This window comes from Triturus cristatus, chromosome 3_1, assembly GCF_964204655.1.
Source record: "Triturus cristatus chromosome 3_1, aTriCri1.1, whole genome shotgun sequence".
Taxonomy (NCBI): Eukaryota; Metazoa; Chordata; class Amphibia; order Caudata; family Salamandridae; genus Triturus; species Triturus cristatus.
In genome coordinates, this window is record NC_140583.1 from 877,934,940 (window position 1) to 877,959,038 (window position 24,099).

At 42.9% G+C, this 24,099-nt stretch overlaps 1 protein-coding gene across 10 annotated transcripts in view; it reads right to left on the reverse strand.

Moving 5' to 3' along the window:
• Positions 1-24,099, reverse strand: part of NOSTRIN (nitric oxide synthase trafficking) — a 365,313-nt gene that overhangs the window by 231,752 nt on the left and 109,462 nt on the right. For all 10 annotated transcript variants that reach the window (XM_085645377.1, XM_085645374.1, XM_085645376.1 and 7 more), the window contains one exon: positions 4,007-4,105. In XM_085645377.1, the coding sequence (XP_085501503.1) occupies positions 4,007-4,105 (99 nt within the window). The remainder of the gene's footprint in view (positions 1-4,006; positions 4,106-24,099) is intronic.

The window sequence follows — 24,099 nt, forward strand, 5'->3', positions numbered from 1 at the left end:
ACAATCTCTCTCTCTCTTTCTCACACTTTCTTCTCTCTCACACAGGCTTTCTCTCCAATCAATACCCAATTCAGACACTTGAAGAGAAGGGAACAAAGGCAGGGGAAAAAAGGAAAAAAAGCAGTATGAGATTATCTTGCATAAGGAACAGTGCAAGCTTATCTCGCAGACAGAACAGGTAGGCTGCTGGCAGCAGCAGTTCAAACATACCTCACACACTGAACATGCCTAGCACTTACTGTCAAGTGTAAACTTCTCTCTCACAGACAAACACATGCATATGAGTACACACACACGCAAACACACAATAGGGTTTGCACAGAAAGCTGCTCTGCAAGCACAGGCTGCATACGCTTTCCCTAAAGAACAGAGCGGGTCAAAACAGAGTAAGCATCCATCACACAAAAAGTCACTCCAGCAGCAACAGCACTGTAAAGCACCCACAGAAAGAGCAGGTTCAACACTAGGGCAATGGTATAATACCATTGGTCCTCACATTTGAATTTCACCTAAGTTCCTGCTGCCTTTTCTTATCTTTGCTGACCCTACCTCTGCGTGCATGCTTGAAGTGCATAAATGAAGTGAAAGCTGGGGACTAGCTGGACTTTGGAGAATGGGGTGGGTCACATAGAGAAGCAGGTGGCAGCAATACATATATCCACAAGACCTCTACATGCCTCTGCTGGGTGTGAGACTGATGAAACCCACCCTTTCTGAGGCTCTAACCAAGCAAAGTTGGGTTACCACACAGGGAAAGTCATTGGAAGTGGCTAAATTGTGAGAATGGTCTTTCCTGCACAGCTTTCCCAATGGGGACTTATCCAGTCTGCTCATCAGGCTGGCTCCACGCATATTCTAATGATAATGAGATGGGGAAAAAGTCGCTGCTCCAGGTGATTTAAGCTACAGCCAATCAAGAGAGGATGTGGTCTCACGGCTAGATTGCCGGCCTTGGAGCTGGGAAACCAAGGTTCGCGTCTCGGGTCGACTCCACTTCCTGTGATTCTGGGCAAATCACTTCATCTCCCTGTGCCTACCAAAAAAACAAATTCATGTGTTCTTGTGTAACGTAACTGGTGCTCATGTAAAGCACTCCAATACCTTCAGGTCGAGTTCAGGCTATATAAATCTGCCCCAAAAAAAGAGACTGCTCAGGTGGTGTGAGTCAGCCAGCGCCATGTCTCATGGCCTTGGGGAACCCGTGTAGTGGTGTCACAGCAGCACTTTACTTGTTTAGACAAAAATGATTAATTGATGGTTTTGCACCTCATTGTTGGAAAAATTAAGGGCAGGTGCTCAACACTCCAAGAGCTGGCATACATTACATTTCATGAGCACCTGAGGCCGCATTATACACAGTGCCCCGGGGCCCAATGGGCGTTTGCGCCCACTTTGCGCGCCCCTGGGGCACTTTGGTATTACAGAAGGGGCCGCAGACACTTCTGCTGCCCCTTCTGTAATACAGATAGTGTTGGCGCACATATAGTGCCAGAGCTATCATCAGAGGGCATTCCCTCATTTGCATTGGGTCGTGGACCCATACAAATGGGGTAATCTATTTGCCTATGCATCAGCTCTGTAATATAGATGTGGGCACAAAGGTAAAGAAGCTGTCCGGAGGTGCAGTGACAGTGCTCCACCTAAAAGGTGGCACACTGTCAATGCTCTCCCTGGCACGTATTATAAATAAGAAGTACTTTCACCACGGCGCACCTTAAAGTAGAGCGCTGGGTACAAACATGTAAATTGCACCCTATCAAGAAGAATGCGTTGCCCTTGGGGCAGCTGTGAGCTCGTGCTGCACTAGGGAAGCGCATTCAAGAGAAATACGGAGCAGCTGTTGAAAACTGCTACGCGTCTATCTGTGCAGGCGGCAACTAGCCTGCACTTTTAAAAGGGATTAGAGCTCCCCTTGTAGGTGGGCATGGTAAGTGACTGCACCTGCCTGCAATGGGATGTCTGGGGGACCCTTTCATCTCTTCATAGGGCTTCATTCAGAAGGCACACTTCTAAAGGCATGTTTTCCTCTGCACCCACGTCAGTAATATGGCGCAGGCGCAATGGCAAACAGATTCCCTTATTTGCATGGGGTCATGTCCCCATGCAAATGGGGGGATGCCCTCTAATGTTAGTGGTATATGTGTGCCAGCACTATCTGTATTACAGAAGAGGCTGCACAAGCATTTGATGCCCTTTTTGTAATCCCAAAGTTCCCTGGGGGCATGCAAAGTGAGGGTAAATGCCGGTTGCACCCCCAGGCACTTCTATGATATGGCCCCCTCATGGCATCCCTCTGGAGGGGGCTAGGGGGTGCTATGGACCCCACAGCCATCCCCTTGCAGGCGGGTGTAGTAACTCATTGCACCCACCTGAATGTGGATCTCGGCACCCCTCTTAAAAGTACAGGCGGCCTTCACAGTGAAACACGAGCTACAGCTTCAAAGCTGCTCCACATTTCACTTGAATACGCTGCCCAGGGGCAGCGCATTAAATATATAATATGGCTCACTCTCCTTGTTAGTACCTAGTACACCTTTTGAAAGGTGCGCCCGGCACTAACAAGGAAGATGTGCTGCATTGTATAATACGGCCCCTGATCTTCAGCTTCCTGCAACATAGAATGGCTTACTATATGGAGGCACATCACCTAAACTTGCAAATTCACCATCCGTATTATCACTATAGAAGCATGTGAGCAGTACTGCACTTGAAATAGGAACCAACATAGAAATTACAACTGAATATCTACAAATTTACAAGTTTGTTGTGTTCATCATCTTCCATAGGGCAACCAAGACTGGAGCATCCACAGACCCATGCCGATAAATTAAGAAATATGGAAATTTCACTATATTGAACAAATTTCTCGAATCAAAAATGCACTTGACATAAAAAACAGTACACCCAGTCCTGATTGAAGGAATCAGGATTGTGTTTTCTATGTGCAAAGTCAACAATTTAGACATCAGGCCTCTATTCTCCTGTGCGATAATTATTGCAGCAAATACAGTCCGACAACAAAGTATTTGGAATTCATCAGGTGCAATTGTTATTGTCTACACTATGTCTTAGTAGTTACCAGACATTTTTCTCTCAGTAAATTTGATCAGGTTTGAGTTGCTGAAAATTTGCCGATGGGAGAATTATAGGGTATGTGGTGTTTGCGGCAGGACTCAGAATTCTGATATGAGACATAATAGGAGTTAGGGTACATACCAGAATATTCTGGGGCATTTGTAATCAAGGTCCAAGTTTGTAGTTAGACGCGCAGCAATATCAAAAAATTAATGGAGGCTGATGCATTTAATTTGAAATACACATAAGCCAAATGAACAATAATGTATATGATCTTCAGCGTGTAAAACTTTGGCCTCATTTACAAGCTCATTATGGAGCCTGTGCACCACTTTTTTAGACGCATCAGTGGCACAGTGTGTCTGCCCATATTTACAATGCCACATATAGTCACCCTGAGTGACTTTTCATGGCCCTTTAAATATGGCCCCTTTCACGCATTACTCTGCGTGAAAGGGGTGTTCCATGGGTGTTACTGTGGGTGATGCCACACAACATCCATGGAACCGCACACATTCCCAGGTTTACAAAGTGTAGTAAACCTGGGAATGCGTCTGAATCGTACGCCTCCATTGGGGAGGCATAGGAGTGGTGCAACGAGGAGAAATACTTTTATTTCTCCTTGTTTTGTGCTCTTTTTATGTGTGCTGCATTCTTCAGTACACATTGAAGGAGCAGGCCCCACTGCACCATGGCGCAAGGGTGACTGTGTTGGCACACGGCTACTGTTTGTGCGCTGGCACAGGGTAAAAAGACAGGAATGTACTGTATCTTGTAGATACGGCGCATTCCTCCCCTTTTATTTTGACGCACAGCAGTGCAGCAGGAAGGCTTACTGCGCTACCGGTGCGTAAAAATATTGTAAATATGGCCCATTTTTTTACTCAAATAACCATCTTCTTGGAACAAGAATCTGTCTCTGCTAGATTACCTTTTGCGCCTCTTTTTCCTCTGCTGGTTTCCTGTTGTTCTGTACAGTATGGAAAAGTGATTCGTGTTTCTTGGTGTGGTCCATTAAACTCTTCTTAATCTGCATCCAAAAACAATGAAAATATTTCACTGAGACAACAACCAGAAAAGGTCTTTGTTATTTTAAAGCACTAATTACATAGGAATTTCCAAAATGTTGACCTATTAGAATATATATAGTTTCCTGTCGGTCAGAAGATGACTGTACATTTGTTTTAAAATAATTTTGCAGCACACATACTATCATTATTTTAAATGAATTTCGAACTGGAGGAACTATGGGGCCTATGCATCAACAATGCCATTTGCGATTCCTTATTAGCGAAAAATAAGGAATCGCTAATAAGGAATAGCAAAAGGCTATGCATGTAGGAATCGCTATTCAAATAGCGATTCCTTCATATTCCTTATTACCGAATCGGTAATACCGAATCGGTAATAAGGAATACCTACCCATTCATTCCTATGGGCTTGGAGGCCCATAGGAATGAATGTAAAGCCAGTCTGTATTAGCGATTCGGTATTACCGAATCGCTAATAGCGGGAGCACTTTCAAGGGTGCCAGGGTGTCAAAAGGACACCCTGTTGCACCCCTGAAAATGATATGTGCACATATGTTGCACACACACATGCTCTAAGGGCATGTGTGTGCGCAACATGAAACTTTGAAAAATGCACAAAAGTGCATTTTTCAAAGTTTTTGCAAATTACCATGCAGTTCATCTTCATGGTAATTTGCTCCCCCTATTAGCGAAATCGCTAATTTTTTTAACTTTGATGCATTGCATTTAAGGAATCTCACTTTGGGATTCCTTAAATGCAATCGCTATTTAAGGAATCGGTATTTAAGGAATCCCTATTTAAGGAATCGCTATTTAAGGATTCCTTAAATAGCGATTTCTGCTTTTGGGTTGATGCATTGGGATTGGGTATTTTTAACTTAATACCGGGAGCTATTACCGAATCGGTATTTTACCGACTGGATTTTGGGTTGATGCATGAGGCTGAATATTTGGAATGTCACGTTTAAAAAAAACATGAACAATGTATAGTAAAGAAAGCATAATTTGACTTTTAAGTGTAATTAACTTTAAATATTTTTATGGCACATACAGTAAATACGCTTTTGGTGAGATTACACAACTATGAGCACATAGTTGTGTTAGTAACTTTCTTTTACATATAGCACTTCATACTAACATTTTACTAACTTTAAGTGCTGAGCAAGTAGGCTCTTGGAAGAATAGAAGACTAAGTTGTAGTGCTGGGATTCAAACTCAAGATGTGTTTCTAGCTCACAATAAAAGTTAACAGTGAGTGTTTAGCTCACAGAATCATCTTTCAACTTTTTTTGTACTGTTAAATTATTTAAGTTTGAGTATGCAAGGGTGGTGTAATTGAGCAAAATATCCTCATGGTACAATACCTGCTCCTCATCTTCAAATATCATTCAATATTTCAAATTACAGCCAACCTGCTCAACCAATATAGGCATTATTCGACTTGCACCGTAGCAAATGCACCTTTTCTGCATGGTCACCCCAGATATATGTTTATATGTATGTAAATGGTATTTCTATAGTGCAGGCCTAGCCAAAAGGCAGTGGAGCACTATATATGGTCAAAACGAAGCATAAAGACAATGAGTAAGAGCAGACAGAGGTGAGCTGAGGATGGTTAATGCACTTTGATGGAATGGTCTTTCAAGAGGTGAGTCTTCCTAAATACGTTGGGACGGTGCTGATGGATAAAGGGATGTTGTTCCAGATCCTGGGTGCATAGATGGTAAAGGCCTGCTATCTTGTTTTCTCTCTTTTAAACTCCCTAACGTGCAGTCTGGCGGTATCCTGTCCTGTGGGTGTGCTGGCACTTACCAGCAATGGTGAGCTAGTCTGCAAGATAAGAGGAGGTGTTGACCATGACATCCCACATTTTTAGCCTTTTTCTAGAACCTTTTTTTGCAGGCATTATAACTCTGTACAGTTTTCCACAGTTAAGGAATAATAAAGTGCCTGTGCTGCCCCTACAAGCATGGTTAAATTACCTTATCCCTGACTGACATATTTAACTTGCATATAAGTACCCAGTATAGGGAGCGTAGACAATGCACCCAAGGCCTGGAAGTTAAAACACCACCTGTGGACTTCTGAATGCATCTCGTCAACCACAAGGTAGGGTGCCTGATATTTAAAAGTGGAACAAGTACCAAATTAAAGTGGCCATATTCTCCCAGGGTGTAGACCCCCAAAAGCTTTTTCACAGGCAAGGCTGTAGCTGGGTCCTAGAAAATGTACAGATTATAAATTTGAATTGTAACTTTTGATGAGAAACAGTTAAAATAGTCATTCAAAGTCGGATTTTAAAATTCATCAAAATTCAAATTCATTGGAGAATTTGCATTTTAATAAATATTTAAGAAAAATAACTCTTAGGGAGTTACCTTTTCCATGCTTGAAGCTCCTAGAGCCTAATAAGCATTAGCCTGCCAGCATGGTTGTATGATGGAACGACGCATGCGATTACCACGCATGCCTTTACAACATGGTGGTCACAACACGGTAACCATCACCACGCATTCCTTTACCACACAGGATATTACAACGAATATGCCTTTACCAAGCATGCCTTTCCAACAAATTTTGTTGTGAAGGCATGAATGGTAAAGGCATATATGTGGTAATGTAGTACTATGTGTAGGATTATGGCACCTTAGTATATAGGGACTGAGTCATCCTATCACCTTAGTACCCATGAGCCCAGGACCGACTAGCTATAGTGTCCCAGGAATTACAGTTGCAAGACACACCCTTTTGCTCACACTCTTGTACTTGTCCACAATAAGATCTCAAAGAGACACAAACAAGTGTAAAATATTTATTTTAACTAACGTGCTCTAACATGCAGTTTATGTGCCACAATAAGCAGAAAAGTGCATAACACAAATACTGTCAGCATAGCACGTCGTCTGTAAATCATAAAAGGAGCTGTCATAGTGAGAGACAGGGTAGCCCCACCTTCCCCTCCTTGTATGGAAGCAGGATGATTATATTTAAGAAGATCTTTGGGTGTTATCTGGAGACCCCGTACCTCAGTCTTTAGATGGTAGATCTACATCATAGGTGCGGTCATGCTCTTCTCCCTAGAAAGATCCCTCTCTAAGTGTTTTCTACCTATCCACGTATTCCAATATGACCAAAGTACCTATTCCCAAACAATAGCTGCATCTATATGTTATGTCTGGGTGCTAGGGCCTGACCAGAACAGAATAACAAGGGGCATTATTGTTCAACCTTGTTCACAATGTTCAGACTAAATACCAGGGACCTGCAAAGCGTGAACATAGCAGTGGATTTTCATGTTAGAATATCAAAAGAGGCATTTGCAAAATAAACTCATGTAGTAACGTGCGCAAACCAGCGGACAGTCTGCAGCATGCTCATGCTAACTTAGGGAATTCAACCATGTCCCCATAGGCCACGTGACACCCTCCCCAGGGTCAGGAAGTTAGCCCGGACTCATACAGAAATCACTGGTAAGCAGAACCAAAGTGTCTTCGTCAGAGGACAATTTGGAGTACAAAATGTCTAAGCAGGAGTGTTATATAAAGTCAAATGGAAGAAGGAATTGCAAAATTATATCCAACTACAGCGTATCCTCTGGGCCAAAATCTTCATGTGACAAGTGGAATGTCATGAGCTCTAATAAGGCATCACAACCCTCCAGATTAAAAAGCGATGCCATCCAATTAAGTAATTCAAAAGAACAGACGTGCTCCTCATATCCTGAAGCCACAAGGAGCATTCCAGGACAACCTGTGTCGATCTCGATGAAACTCCTATCCAAGAGGCACTGTGCACTGGCACAGGTGCTCGCTTTGGCTGCCTGTCCCCATGAAGAATCGTGCACAAGGCTCATACCCATGGAACAGCACTGCCTATGGGACATCAACGGACCCATCAACGGTTCATAATCCAGAGCAGCGGGAGACGTAGTGGACAGACAGACGTCCAGGGCCCATTGAAAAGGGCACTGGATGCAATAGAACACAGGTTGTACACAGGTGAAGTAGGCATAATGGAAGTTCAGCCAATAGCCGACGTCAAGAGCGTCCAATGACATTAAACCAAAAAGCTGCTGCATCTGATCATGGTACAGCTGCAACTGTGCATGACTGGGTAGCACCACAGAGCAAGCATCCATTGCGGAACAGCAATAGAAGTACCAGTACACTACAAACCAGGAGGAGCAATAGGGGAAACCCTCCGAATTCGCTGGAAAAAATAGAATGCATAAAAGCAGGTATTACTTCAAATATAGTCTGAAATGATGTGACAAGGCTGGATCCCACAACTTTGAAAAAGTGGGCAAGGCCTGTCTTATCAGATGCATTCAAGATTTGGTGAATTAATTCCCCAAAGTGTAGGGAGAGATTCATGTTTAGCAAAAATTGAATTTCACTAGATGTTCTTGCCTCCTACAATTCGAAGGTCTCACGAGCTGACGTGAGTGCGACTTCTTGATGAAACCACAGTGCTTTAAAAACCTGCTTAGCTTATTGAAATTTGTTTTCAAAGTTGGAATGGAAGGCCACAGCGAACTATCTACACTCCCTCGTGGGGGTGGAAACAGGACAATACTGCAACAATAACTTGTTGTGAAACTGTAACTATATACGGGATGCCTGCCCGTAAACCGCAGCAGTTCTGATTGTTGACAATGAGATTACTGCCGTTAGAAAGTAAAGTGAGAGTAGGAATAATAGTAGGAACCGGGATTCCTCTAAAAAAACAAGCCAAATTAGGTACTGAAACATTGCAGGCACCTTGGAGTTTTCCTTGTGTACAGACAAGGGAGTGTCCGACTGTAGAGTCACAAGCCTCCCCTGTAAAGAAAACTTCCTCCTCTGCATGCATACAACGAAAAGCAAATGGCAAGGACCACGATTTATGTATGAAACTACTCCAGAGTGGTTCATATCTACCTAAAGGATGTTTCATGCAAGCTGCAAACTGGAAAAGTGAGATGGGCAATGAAATAACACCATGTATTAACCACACTGCTGAATCTATTTCAGTTACAGTAAATGGTAACTGTTCTAGTTTCTCAATGTGTAACATAATGTAAGCTACATCCTTCATAGACATCATTTTCTGTTCATCTGTCAAATTGATCGACAAATATATTTCAGAAGTATTAAGGTAATCCTATGGTACTCTCCCGTTTTTTAAGTGTCTGTAATGTCCAACGAAATTGCATAACAGAACGTAACTGATTTTGGCCAAGATACAAAGTAGATACTTCATTCTGAACAAAGTCAATAACACACAACACAATATTGTCCAAGATATAAAGACGCGAAGATAGTGTGTTTATGCTGTTATCAACCACAGCAAGAACTTTGTCCAAATTGTCCTGATCAATTTGGCGTAAGCGTAGTGCTGTTTCCATTTGTGATAGTTTCCAAAATTCATTATAGGCCGCATAAACAAATGGTTTAGTGTGAGGGTATTGTGGACCTAAAAGAAAGTCTGAATCTCGATGTCACCTGACAAAAGGGAAAGATGGTGTTTCACAGACACTAGTGTGGAATGTTCCAACAACTGTTGACATAATTTACCACCCAAATAAGTGGTAACTTTATGTAAGTGGCAGTAACGAGGATCAGGTCTATTTTCAGTACACCTGTTAGCAGCCAGCAAATAAAATAAATGACAGGCATTGGTGTGTGTAGGCCATAACACCCAACCCTCTGGATTTATCATAAATGAATTAAAAGAGCCATTCTGTATCATACGAGGCAATTCATCAATCATATAATTGATGTGTATGTTCCATGACTCATATTGAGCCAAAGATAGAATAGATGGAGCATTCAAATTCTTTGCATTGGCCAAACCTAAATAGGCAGTTTGTTGAACCATCTGATTTAAAAATAATATTGGAGACAGTATTAAACATGTGCATTGCAGGGATTCATTCTCCTGCAGCTGCCAAACTTTAGTGCCCCAAATAGACTTTAAGTCAACAGTGTCTTTCCAAAAATTGTTACCTTTCAGGGACAGATCATCTAAAAAAGATGAGGAATAAATTAATTTAGTCTGTGTAAGCATATTTGTTCAATGTGGGGGTATTCAATTTGAAATAATATGACGCGGGGTCAAATAGATTGCGACCAGTAAAATATGCGAATTTCTTTTTCTGGGTAATGGAACTTATTTTAGATGGTATAGGGCAACGTTTCCATCTGGTATAATTGAAAACGGGTCTTAGCGAACTGGGTTTGTGAAGAAAGTGATGGCGATAATGTTAGTAACAACATTACTTTGCATAATTTGCTGAATTGAAATACAGATCCTCCATATCAAACACAGTATAGTATAGCAACTCAGAAAACAAATAATTAACAGCACTGACATCCCAATCATCTGAATGAATCTCCCAAAGAAACACAGAAAACATATGGAATTTGTAGGGTCTCCGTTTGACCATACACATCGAAAGGCAGTTTGTCCCAAACAATGCCATCAGCGATCTGGAATGCTGAAATATTAACTAATGTTTTGTCTCTTTTAATTTTATGCGAAGAACTATGCGGGCCAGTACTCCGTCAACCAGTTCCACATCAGAGCATTCAGGTAAGCAGTGCCCATTAATCAAAAGGAAAAAGACCATCATGAATCCGATCCACATGAAGAGGATTGACCACACGATCCAGATGTCAGTCCATGGTGGGACCAGGTAAGCTCTTTTCAACCACGAGATGAAAACACAAATCCGTGTAGGAGGCACTGCTACAAAGGAAGACAATGAAGATGCATCTGAAGAAAGGTTATCCTGATCTATATAGTAAGCACTGGAACTGAGTTGAAACAATGGGGGATGTTCTTCATTGGAAGGTGAATGTATTTTGCTTTCTGGAATATTAACTGTAAGTTCAACTGGTGGGGAAGTATAATCATTTTACACAGTTGTAGATGTAGATGACAAAACAGGCAATAAATCAATTGAAGACTTCATCTCCCCCTTCAGTTGCCGGGGAGAATTCGGAGAAATAGAGTTTAATTGATGAAGTGAAACATCTCGACGCGGAATGCTTGTAGGCGTACTATTTAGAATTGGCCATATGGTTCAACTTGACATGTTCAATGGAAATGAATCAATTCTCTTTGCATCAAGGTAGCGGTGCTAAGATCACAGTGTGGGTGCCCTTTAGACCAAGGAGTGGAACTGGAGCACAGTATGTGGGACAAAATTCCTCCTTGTTTGCTACTTTCTCCCAGACCAGATCACCAACTTTAGGAAGCCAGCCAGAAACAGGAGTCAGCACTGCTGCATCTGATGGTGAGGGCAAATGTGTTTTTGCTAAATCATCTCGGTTCTTTTGTAGATTCTGTAACATAGCACAATGGTTATCTACGTTAAATATTGCGGCAACCGCCACAACGTCTAGACCATCAAGGTCTTGCAGAAAACATCCTATTACCAAAGAGCATTTCGTATGGGGTCCGCCCACCCAGAGATCTTCATGGGAGATTATTAAGTGCACGATGAACCCCATAGAGATGAGTCAACCAGCCCCCACCCGTATCTAATACCTAACTGCTTTAAGTCATGGTTCATCCGCTCCACAACAGAACTGCCCTCAGGCTGATATGGAGAAGAGAAATGTACTTGCACTCCCATCGACTTTATCATATCACGGTAAGCCTTAGAGGCAAAAGCTGGACCTTGGTCAGAATGGAAGGTGCAACAGGCCAAAGTCCTGATAAAGGCATGCAAATCTTTTATAACAGTATGAGTGTCAGCACAGCGCTGCGGCCAAACCCAAAGGAACCTAGTGCACGAATTCACTTCAACCAAATAAAAATATATTTAAAAGCATTATCTGATGTTAACAGACCGCAGTGGTCAAAATAAATACAACCAAACAGTTGATTAGAATACAAAGTGGCGTATGTGGTGGACGAGAAACAGTAGAAGGTTTAATCCGTTGACAAATGTCACAGGAAAGAACATATTTACACGTTTGTTGGTATAAGCCTCGCAACAAATATCGTTGCTGTAAAAGAGAAATTGTGACTGACACTCCCGCATGTCCGGAAGCCATTCCTTCATGGGAGGCCACAATCAATGAAAGTCTGCCATCCTCATTGGGAATCAAGTGATCACCAACTGAGGGGATAGTCACAAACAGAACCTGATCAGTGGTCAAATGATAGGAATAACACGAAGGAAAACCCTGGGGTAACACTGTTCCCTCCTTCAGCGCAGCAACAGCTGGTAAAATATCAACATCAATTTTAGTCATTGATCTTGTAACTGCTGCAACAGAGCATGTGGTTACTGCAGATTTGGCTGCCTCATCAGCCATAGAATTACCAACAGCGTGTGCTCCCACACGCTGATGGAGTAGTGCATGAATAACATGTGAGTGGCAAACAGTCTTTATGAGTGGGCACTCTGACCCAAAGCATTTTATGCTTTATTGCACTACCCTTAGAATCACGAAAATCATTCTGTTTCCAAAAGAATAGGTTCTCATTAAAGGATTGCACACATTGGAAGGATTTGCACAATACTAGAGTAGGGACTTCAGGATCAGCTAACGCAAGAGCTAATAGCAAAGCAGGCTGCAGAATAAGAATGTTTAGAACCAATGGCTGGCTGTGCAGACCCATCAGTGTAAAAATACATTTGTACTGAGCCAGAGGGAGTAGAGACAAAGTAAGCGAATGAGCCTGCTCATATTGCAAAAACTCCTGTGTCTGCAGAGAAGGATCAAAAACAAAATTAACATCAGCCAACATCAATGAACTAGCCCACTGTATCCAACGAGGATGCACAGCCTTAAAATTTGGTACACTCGCCGTTGTTACTGCTTTCAGAGCGGGAACAGGCAAAACCATGAAAATGCATTTGCCCTGGGCCAGAGAGCGTTCCTTTAGAATCACCATCTGTACTGCTGTTAAAGAAAAATGCATTTCAGCAGAAGTATACAAATGCGATCAAGTAGGTGAATCCTAATGTTCCGGGTACAATCCTTATGACCAAATTTGTAGTACTGTCTCTAGTTAACAAGAATTGAATAGCAAGCAAATCAGATTCCAAAGACCGTAAAACTGTGGTATGTTCCGGAAGCCAACTGGAAGACGAAAAGGAAGGTTGTATCAATGCGTATAGCGGTTTGACACGCTGGGCATAATCTGGAAGGGAGGTTCTGCTAAAAATAATGAAACCCAGCTAGGACTGTAATTGTTTTAGGGTAATTTCAGGTTGCAATTGAGCGCATTTCTGCAAAAAGTGGGGTGCTAACCCCCAGCCCTCATTAGTCAATTCATAACCAAGAAAAAGCATTGCCAAAAAAGCAATATGTGACTTAGCAAAATTGAATTTGTAACCCAAAGCCACAAAATGCATGATAATGCGATCCACACGCTTGAGATGCGGATTTAGCTCATCATCCGTCGAGTATATATCATCGACATATGAAAAAGCATTGGTGGCGATCTCATGTAAGATAGATACAATGCGTACCGCAAAAACCCCAGGTCTATTCTCATACCCCCATCAGCAATCACACATAGCGTCTCTGATTGCCGAGAGCGCTCAATGCGGTCATGTGACGGCTTTCAGGATCCAAAGTGTGACTGAAAAAACCTTTGGAAATATCCAACATAGCTTTGAACTTCTTGCGGACAATATTATTTACAGAAGCAGAGTTTTGTGTATTCTGTACTGCAAAGGTACAAACATGACTGTTCAAAGGTCTGTAGTCTAAAACTATGTGATATGAACCGTCCGGTTTTAATATCAGAAAAAGAGGATTATTCATAGCCAAGACACAGGGTTCAGTTACACCCTGACATTTCAGTTGAGTGAGAATTTCACTAACGGACGCTTTAGCATCTCGCTTAATGCGATATTGCACTTGGGGCAGAGGTGTAGATCGTAAAGGAAAAACATGCAACAGGGAATCCTTATGCCAACCCACTTGATTGCGATACAAAGAAGGAGCCAACCCTAAGTCCCTCTCCTAGGCCTACATGTGTTTAGTCTCATCTGTAACATATTGTGAAAAAGACGAAGCGAGGACAAATAGAGGACAATCAACCTCCGCAAGCAAAATGTCATAAGATGTCAAATTGCCCACAATACTGCCTTTAGTGTGCGTTTAATGTCACCTTCAATTTGGAGGTTCACTTTATAAAGTCTATCGGGTGGGGAAAAGCGGGTATCCACGGTTTCAACAATTATAAAAAGCTCAGTTGCTTTCACCTCCAGACGCTAGTGGAGTTTCTGCCGAACTATGGTAACCTCTGCCGCCCTGTTGAGGAGAGTTACTGCCTAACACCTGTTGAGGAGGAGGGTCCTCACTGTCTGGGGCATATTTTGCAGTCAAAGCGGCAACTTTTTTCTTCTGAAACGGAGCTCGATATTGAGGTGGTTCCACCTTTTTGACTTTCACATCAAACTGGTGCTGTGGGTCTTGCCTTTGTTGTGTGGACTCGCCCTGTCTGCGATCCTGTCATCCCCCTCCACCAAATTGTTGATCTGACGAAGGAGGAGAACAGGGATCAGGAACCTGGAAACTCTCAGGTGTTTTAATTTTAGAGCAGTCACAAAGGTCATATCTATGCTCAGAAAAATCAGGTGGAGTCAAACCCGCACGAGACCTAGGCTTCTGCATATTTTTCTTCCAGGTCTTTTTCAGAAAGACTGGATGCCCCTCCTTATCTGCATGGGGTTTATTCTGTACTTGTGTAAATGGACTGACACCCAAATGATTGCGTCCCAAGGATGTATAGACATCCACAATAATAATCGGCAACTGTCGCTCCCGACGAGCATGCGCCGCAAGGCGTTGGCGCACCTGCAAGCAAACTGTCTCACCTTTTTTGTTAGCCTAGAACCATATCAGAGTCAAAATGGAACATTTCCACTAATTTCATCCCCAAATCTAGAGCTGGACCATCCCCGTGTTCATCCTGTAAATGTTTCAGAATGCTCAGCAGAACGCTCATGGAGAGGGTGCCAAAGCACAGTGTATACACTGACACGAACACCGTGCTCCAAGTATTGCAGTCCGCTAAAGGAGGAATCAGACCACTTGGCAAGCACATAGTAGGGATTCTGTGTTTCTCCACAGGACTAGTGTGTGGGAAAACAGCATCAAGCTGTTCAATCTTCTGAGTTCCAAAATGTGGAGACCTCACGATTCTGAGGATGTTTCCCATCACTGAATTAATCATGACGGGACTGATCACAAGTCCTCTGCCATGAATAGGTGGTGTAGTACAGCCCCAGCCGGCGCTACCAAGAAAGAATGAGAAACAAATTGTATGACCCATCTATAGAGGTGAATTACTTGTGCATACAGTAAACGAAGCTCAACCAATGTTGCAGGGGTTCTGGACAAACACAGAACTATGCATAGGATTAAGGGACCTTAGTATATATGGACTGAGTCACCCTATCACCTTGGTACCATTGAGCCTAGGACCGACTAGCTATAGTGTCTTACTTGCCCTCCTACTCACTCTCAGAGGAACAAGTGATTAGACACCCGTGAACACAACACTCCTGACTCTCTCAGAAATCGCGGTTGCAAAACACACCCTTTCGCTCACACTCTTGTACTTGTCGACAATAAGATCTGACAGAGACACGAACAAGTTTAAAATACTTATTTTAACTAACATGCTCTAATATGAAGTATACGTGCCACAATAAGCAGAAAAATGCATTACATAAATACGGTCAGCATAGCAAGTAATCCGTAAATCATAAAAGGGGTTGTCATAGTGAGAGACAGCGTAGCCTAACCTCTATCCCCATGTATAGAAGCAGGATGATTATATTTTAGAAGATCTATGGGTGTTATCTGCAGACCCTTGGGAAGATCCCTCTGCAAGTGCTTTCTACCTATCTGTGTGTTCCAATATAACCAAAGTACCTATTCCCAAACAACAGCTGCATCTGTATGCTATGTCTAGGTAATAGGGCCTGACCAGAACAGAATAACAAGGGGCATTGTTGTTCGACCTTGTTCACAATGTTCAGACTAAATCCCAGGAACCTGCAAAGCGTGAAGACAGCAGCAGGTTCTCATGTTAAAATATCAACAGAGGCATTTGCAAAACAAACTTGTGTAGTAACATGAGCAAAGCAGTGGACAGTCTGCAGCATGCTCATGCTAACTTAGGAAAGACGACAATGTCCCCATGGGTCACGTGACAGTAAAGGTTTTATACCAAAAACTAAAACCACCTGTCTCATAGCCCGAGCCCTAAAACCAGCCCCTGGTGCAACTCCTCCTGGCCCCAGCCCTAAAAAAAACAGCCCCTAACCATGAGCCCTAAAGCCGGACCCCGCAGCCACTCTCAGCCATACAAACCCCCTTGCCAGCCCTGAGCCATGAAACTCACACCTTCCACTTCCCACACCTAATCCCACACCTGGCCAGCATCCACAAACCTGTTCCTGAGCCCAATCCTGGCCCTGAGCCCTAAAACAACCTTGGGTGCGCTCATTAGCTATGACTGCATTCAGCCTCATGTTAACCTATGGCAGGAAAAGGGGGACAAGGCCGTACCAGTTCCACATGATCGATCCACTAGTAGCTCACAGGGACACAAATCCCACTTGTCCCTAACTTCCTCACCAAGCACGCATCCCAAACCCATCACTGCAATAGGTATGACATTTCCCTCAAATAGGACAGGATGGACTGAGTGTGGGGCATGTGATTCCTATCAGCTCAGCAAGAACAGTTGGTGAGGCCTAAGAAACTTCATTAATTTGAAAAGGGTCAGAGGTGAAGCCTGCCCATTCAAAGTGTAATGGGAGACCTGACGAAAGTAAAACGTTTGTCCCTCAACGTCCACGCTAGCCAGACTGGCTCTGAACCCAGTGGTAGAGAAGTAGCCCCCAGAGCTAGTTTTAAGTGTACACTGAGACAAGGACTGCTCATTTCCTTAACCCCTTCGGTGCTCATGACGGAACGGTTCCGTCATGAGCCACGGTTGAGCTGTGCTCATGACGGAACCGTTCCGTCATGACCACGCCCGCGCAAGATTCCGTCAGCACAGGGGCGGAATCTGCGCAGCATGGAAGGGGTTAAACACAAAGGCAGAAGGACTGTGCTATTTTGGGTTTTCCTTAGAATTTGGCAATGTGGGATAGTTTGCAGTAAGGCAAATAGGATGTGCTGCAAAAGTGTGATGTTGACTGGGGAATGTCCACCCACTTATGATTGCAAACCATAAATGTGGCACCACAAGGAACCCTCCTCAGAAGACGTTCTGGACCTGAAGAAGACAGGAAGGGTACAAACCCTGCTGCTTGTGACCTAAGAGGAGCACTGACAGGTACAAAATTTGCTCTTTCTTATACCCAGAGCAAAGAAATGCACTCCAAGTGTCATCTGGCTGATGTCTTGATTAGCTACAGGGAATCCACAAGCTCAAAGAGACCATTTTCTTGAAGTGACCAGTTGACCAGGCCAACAGGAGCTCAACTGGATATTGCTGGTTGCCTCTGCTGAAGTGAGTCTTGGCCCCTAAGTGCTGTCCCTAAAGTCCTGAAAGCTTTAGAAGTGACCAACAGGAACTGCTCCAAAAACCCTGAGTTGGAAGTTAGGAAATTTTTGGACTTCCAAGACATCCAGAGTGATCAGTGGAACCTCGTGGCAAAGGCATCCGATTTTAATGCAACTTCACTGGATACAGCTTTGGCCTGCCCCGCTGAAGGATTCTGAGCTCGGTAAAAAGACTAAGGACCTGATTACGATCTTGGCGGATGAGATACTCTGTCACATACATGATGGATATGCCATCCGCCATGTTACAAGTTCCATTATATACTATTGAACTTGTAAGAAGGCGGACGGGATATACATCGTGTTTGTGATGGAGTATTCCATCCGCCAAGATCGTAATCAGGCCCTAAATCAGAAGGTAAACTTTTTGACTAGGATGAACCAGCATGATGTATCCAACCTGCGCTCCATCGTGGTTGGCCTGAAACGTGTCTAGGTCTCAGTCTACTGCTTCCATAGACTATCAATGGCACTTTTTGCCACTATTTCACTTAAATCTTTCAAATAAATCATATCTCTGTTTCTTCATCCTGAATTGTTGTTGTTTGGTGCCATTCTTTTTATTAAAATGAACTTTATTTTTCAAATTAGGTTTTTGATTTTTATTGTTAGGTGTATTTGCTTTATTACTGTTTCGGTACTGCTTATTTATTTTATAAATTATTCTACGTTAAGCCTGTATGCTCTGTGCCATAGCTGCCAGGTGTTTGAGCTCAGGCTTACTTAGAGACTTTGAGGTTCACCCTTACAAGTTAGTTTCATTAATCCTTTATTGCCCACCCAAATAATAATCCACTTCCTTTAGTTGGTCTTCAGTGGTGGTATCTAGACTTGCACTTTGTAGTATCATGAGTTATTTTTAGTTGAAAGTAAAAATTTACTTTTTTATTAATAACTGTCTTTTGATTTAAATTCGCTAATTTCTATTTTTTGTAAATCCACTTTGCTGCATTTTTACACCTTAAGTCTTTGAGGAACATAGAAGTCGATGTGGATGCCCTGGCTACCCTTACTGTGTCTGAGATAAAGGACCTCTGCAAGGAGAGGTAGCTTAAGGTGAGCTCAAATGCCAGGAAGGGTGATTGTGAGAAAGCCCTCAGGGCTTTGTGTGAGTCATACCAAGCACAGATTGCTTCAGAGCAGTGTAAGGATATCCCGCAAATGCAGGAAGAAGATGACCTCCTAGGACCACCATAATGTGTTGTCTAGGGCAGGGAGCAGAGTGTCCACTTGCAGTCTAACCCCTTCAGTGCTGGAAGCTCAGGAGCTACAGGTGGAATTAGAGGGCCCTTAAGTTGAAGATGGTAATCCTTGCTCTTGAGGAGAAGCAGGCATCACTGGCAGCTGAGAAGAAGAAGCCAACTATGACCCTGACAGCTGAGGAGAAGAAGGCAATTGCAGCCTCGGCTTCTGACAAGAAACAAGCAGCATCCGCTTTTCTGCTGGAGGAGGAAAAGGTGGCCTTTGAAGAGCAAGCAGAATGCTATAATGGCTAATGAGAGGAGCCAAAGAGGGATGACCATGCAGTCCCAGTGACGATCAGAGTCCAGTGTTGTATCTGGGAGAAGCTTCATGGTTCCTGTAAGACAGTCATATGTCAGTATGTATGTGTATATCACAGATGCTGGAAAACATTTATGATTAAGATTTAACTTACTGTGGGCAGTTAAATCAAAGCTGCCACACTTGTAGCACTCCAGGGGCCTTCTGCTTGTAACAAACAGTTGAAACCCACACTTAAACACGTAGGGCTTGGAGCAGGCAGACGGTCAAAGGTTAATATCAAAGGGCAGATCAGGCCCCTGCAGGTGTGTCATTTGCGTCTTCTTTGCAATGCAATCCTGTGCAGGAGAAAACAGAGATAAACACTTCCTTGGTGGGATCTTGCTCAGTCCAAAGCTGTGCCTCTTTTCATGCATGTTGAAAGACAAGTGTGAACATTTCTTAGGCAACAACAATGCCCACCCCAATTCTGAGCAGCTACCAAAAGTAGGCTCCATGAGCCTGTCAGGAATCTCTTAAATGCAGCTAATAGGAGAGGCAGGTTAAACAGAGGATCAAGGAAAACAGAGGAGAATCTCAAAAGGAGTATTCACCTAGAATAGGAGTCATGAATTGATTGAGGTGCTATAAAGAAGGAGCAGGAGAACGCCCTTCGCAGGAACAATAAATTGGATTTGTGTATCTGACTATACTAAGCTCTTTGATGGACAAAGAATTAAGGTGTAGTCTGAAGATTGTCAGCAATGTAAAAATGAGGATACCCGAAGCTGCGTTCACATAATTCCAGAAATGGTTCAGAAAATTGATACATAGCAACTCGTGCACAATAGAAATAGAAAAGAGAGGAGTAAGGGGCTCCACAAATCTGATCCATGACAGTCTAGCTAACGTTTTTAACAACCAGAGATGGGACGTAAAAACAAAGAATGTAAAAGCAGCTGCCTGATTTTCCACAGCAGTGAGAACTCAAGAAAACAGACTATGTATAGTATGTGTCTGACTAAGCTCCACTGATTCCAATGCCAGTAGTGGAGCTGTATTTTATAAGCCGAGAGTTTGACATAGTCACACCCCTGTACCTTACAAAATTCTGAGGGGAAAATTAATTTTGGAGTGTTGGCTCATGCACCAAGGTCTGCTTTTATCTAGTGTCAACTTTTCATTAGCCATTATGAAGATTAGAGGGGACAAGTATGTTTCTTGTTCAAGATCTCCTCTCCATTTCATCCTCCCACACATAGGTTTTCTCAGCAATTTTACAAGATAGCAAAAGCATGGCTAGTGCTGTGGAAATGGTCCTTGTGAGGGTGAGGTATATTCAATATCCACACTTTTTGTTCACCTATAGGGGAATATCACAGAAAGGAGTGTGTTTAAACTATTCAAGCGTCTGTTTGTACACCAGATGAGAAGCAACTGGAGAGCCGAGATGGTAATCCCAGGAAACACAAAGAATATTGTGATCTTGGAACTGAGCCTTTCATTGAAGATGACCCAGTATATCAGGGTGACTTTAGATTTAAAGAACGGTCCATAATTGCTTTATCCATGCCACAACTAAAAAGCAACTATAACAAATAACTCACCTAGGCAGCAACATTGGGAAGTGGCAGGTGCGAAGCCTAAAGACTCCATGGCATAGGCTGAGCACTTCACTGTCTTATGCAAAGTGAGTAAGGTGAACTACACCATTGAACTATGAATGCAAGCATTCATGCAAGATCATGCCTACAATGAGAGATCTAACTTGGTTCTGATGCAAGCGGCAGCCACGTAGGAAGAGAAGAGAACATTCCTGTATGAACTGCTGCAAGATATAGATTAGGATCGATTCGCAGAATGAGCAAATATCTCTTAAAATATTATATAAGAGGGACTGCTAGCCAGTGTTTTATCAGTATGCTGAGTTATTTTATATGCAGCCTTCACTTTCACCAACTGGTGAGACCATAACAAAGACACAGGTGAAAGAAAGCATGAGAATTCCAGATTAAATTGTACAGAATGTCAGATATGGTGATTGCCTGAATTAAGGGAGAAGCAACCAAGATCCTGCACCCATAGGTTATTGAACAAGGACATCTTAAGGATTTTGGGGGCTCTAGACCAAACATATTTTGGGAGCCCTGTTTGGAACAGCTTTGATTTTATGATCCAGTTCCAACTCTTTCATGCCCTCTGTGTCCAGGTCACTGACAGTGCACAGGCACACTTGTACAAATTCTACATGTGTTTACATCTAATATTCAGTGATGATGGCATGTTTTCAATATTGCAACATAGCAGCAGCTGCCTAATATAACTGCAAATAATCTGAGTGACACCCTCTCATTTCTCATAGGTGAGGTCCTATATTGATATAAAAAACAGTTTTATGGATTTTGCATTAAACATACACATTTTCTGTAAATAGATTCTCACACATCACCCACATTAAAAATAAATTAAAGGAAAAACAGAATTTAAAACCATCTGTTTAAGAATTATTTAAGGTCATCATGGCAAGATTCTCTGCAGAACAGAGCTGGATATAACAGGCCCCCCCCGAAAGGTTGGATCACTGGGTCAGAGCCCATTTTGCCCATGCCTTAAAACATCTCTGTATCAAAGCATGTATCCGTCCCGAGTCAGTTGAATAATCTGGCTTCAAAGGCCACCCTTGGAAGGTTATCAGACCCCAGGTTCTGTGTGGATGAAAAGAGGGCTTATTATTGTCACAAAGAGAGATGAACCCACTAACTCAGGTTAGTGAGTATATTAGCATGTAAGGGACCGTCAAATGCTCTACTTCCTTTATACTGACTGCAGGCTACTGATAGATTGCCCTAACTCGGTGTCTAAGAGGGGTTCTGCATTTTGACTCCCTGAGGCACCTTTAATTTGAATAAACTGTACAAACTGGGAGAACCACATAATGGAACTCCAGAAAGTGTATCAGGGATGTTCCATGACTTATAAAGAGTTTCAGTTCAGGAGGACATTGAGCAGGTCCTGGAAGCAACAAGGAGAACAATATCAAACATGGGGGTTCTTCACATACTAGAAAGACTTAGAGTCTGATTACAACTAAGGCGGTGAGGCAGCGGGCTACCACGCCAGTGTCCTGCTGCCACACCACCAAAGCCATCCGCCACTCGCCTGATAGATTAGGAGTTTTCTCTTGGTCTGGTGGGTGGTGCTTTGGCGGTCCCAGGCGATCAGCCTTAGAAAGGCAGCAAAATGGGAACACCAAAGCACATTCCTGCAAGGACCGAAATGTACAATTTTGTGCATTTCATTCCGTGCAGGAACATGGGGGTGCATACAGACAGGAGGGCACACCATGTGCCCCCTTGCATGCAATCAATGCACAGATGGCCCTATAGGGCCCCCTTAGTTTCCCCACCACCACCTTTTTAATGGCGGGCTCACTGCTAAAAGGAGGACAGTGAGGAAACTCATAATATGCTTGTTGATGCAACAGCTGCACTGCCAGCATAGTAGGGCCTTTGACCGCTGTGCCATCGCCACAATATATAGGATCCCAGTGGTACCAGCAATCCTGTGGCAGAACCACCACCTTAGTCGTAATACAGCGGGTGGATTGCCTGTCTGGTGGTCCAGAGACCACCACCACAGTTTCAGCACTCCCATGGACCGCCAAACTCGTAGTTAAGCCCTTGGGGCCATATGTACGACCCTTCCAATTTGCGACTCGCAAATTGCGTCGTTTTGCGACTCGCAAATTGGAATTTACAACAGTCTCAGACACTGTTTGGGATTCCTAATGGGGTCGCAAATTGCCTGACTCATTATTATTTATAAGGCAGGTGCAATTTGCGACCCCATTGGGAATGACCAGCGCTCCCAGGGATGGTGGTTTGATGGGGTGAGCAGACCACCACATCAAAAATGAAAAAAGAAACAATACTGTTTCATTTTTTGAGAGCAGGCAGTGGTCTTAAAAAATATTTTCAATTCCAGTTACAAAGGGGAAGGGGTACCCTGGAGACCCCTTCCTGTTTACGAGTAGCTTAACACCCATTTAAAATGGGTGGTAAACTGTGAGTGTTTTGCAGCCTCAAAACTATTTTACATTGAAGTGCGAGTCGCTATTAGGAAGGGATGCCTTTGTCATGCCCAATCCTAATAGCAAGTCGCAATCCCTATTTTGCAAGTTGGTATTAGGTTACCAACTCGCAAAATAGGGTTTGTAAATAGGGCAGACTTATTTTGCAGTCGCAAACGGGCCGATTTCCCGTTGTGACCGCAAAAAACAGTCGTACATCTGGTTCTTAGTTCCTTGGAAGACATGGGCATGACTAGCTAGAAGTTTGGTCTTATCCAATATGGTAGCCTTTCCAGTGTTTGTTGTCTGAAGTTCCAATGCCAAAATAGTGCTAATCTAGTTCCTGTGAAGTTATTTCCTGCCTTAATCAGTTGCTATTTATCACCCAGTGAACCATGGATCACTATCAAGAGAGAAGTATGTTTTATGGTAGCGTTTGGATAAGCTAAGGGCAACCCTTTAGTACTTTGACATGATAGAATTACTAATGAAGGGACACTATACAATTGCTACCACTCTATGCAAGAGACTTTAAATTATATATCCTAAAAATAGATGGTCATACATACATCCAAACAAGAGTATGATAAGCCATGTGGATCTGAAACACAAACTGAATAAAGAAATAGTTTGAACTAAAATAAAAAGTCTAGTGAAGATGGTAACCTACAACAGAATTGAAATGAAAGGAGTTAGATTCTAGCCTCAAAGAGATCCACATAAAGCAAGTAGTTTTTCTTGAATACCTTGAAGTTAGAAGAGTTTCTTTTCCCTTGTTTGAAAATAATATTGGTCCTGAGAAAAGTGCATTATATTAAAATTTAGGGCACTGTAATGTGAGTTGAGCAATTACAACAGTGACCAGATTTATTTACATAACCTTTAAACATGATAACAGCAGCATACC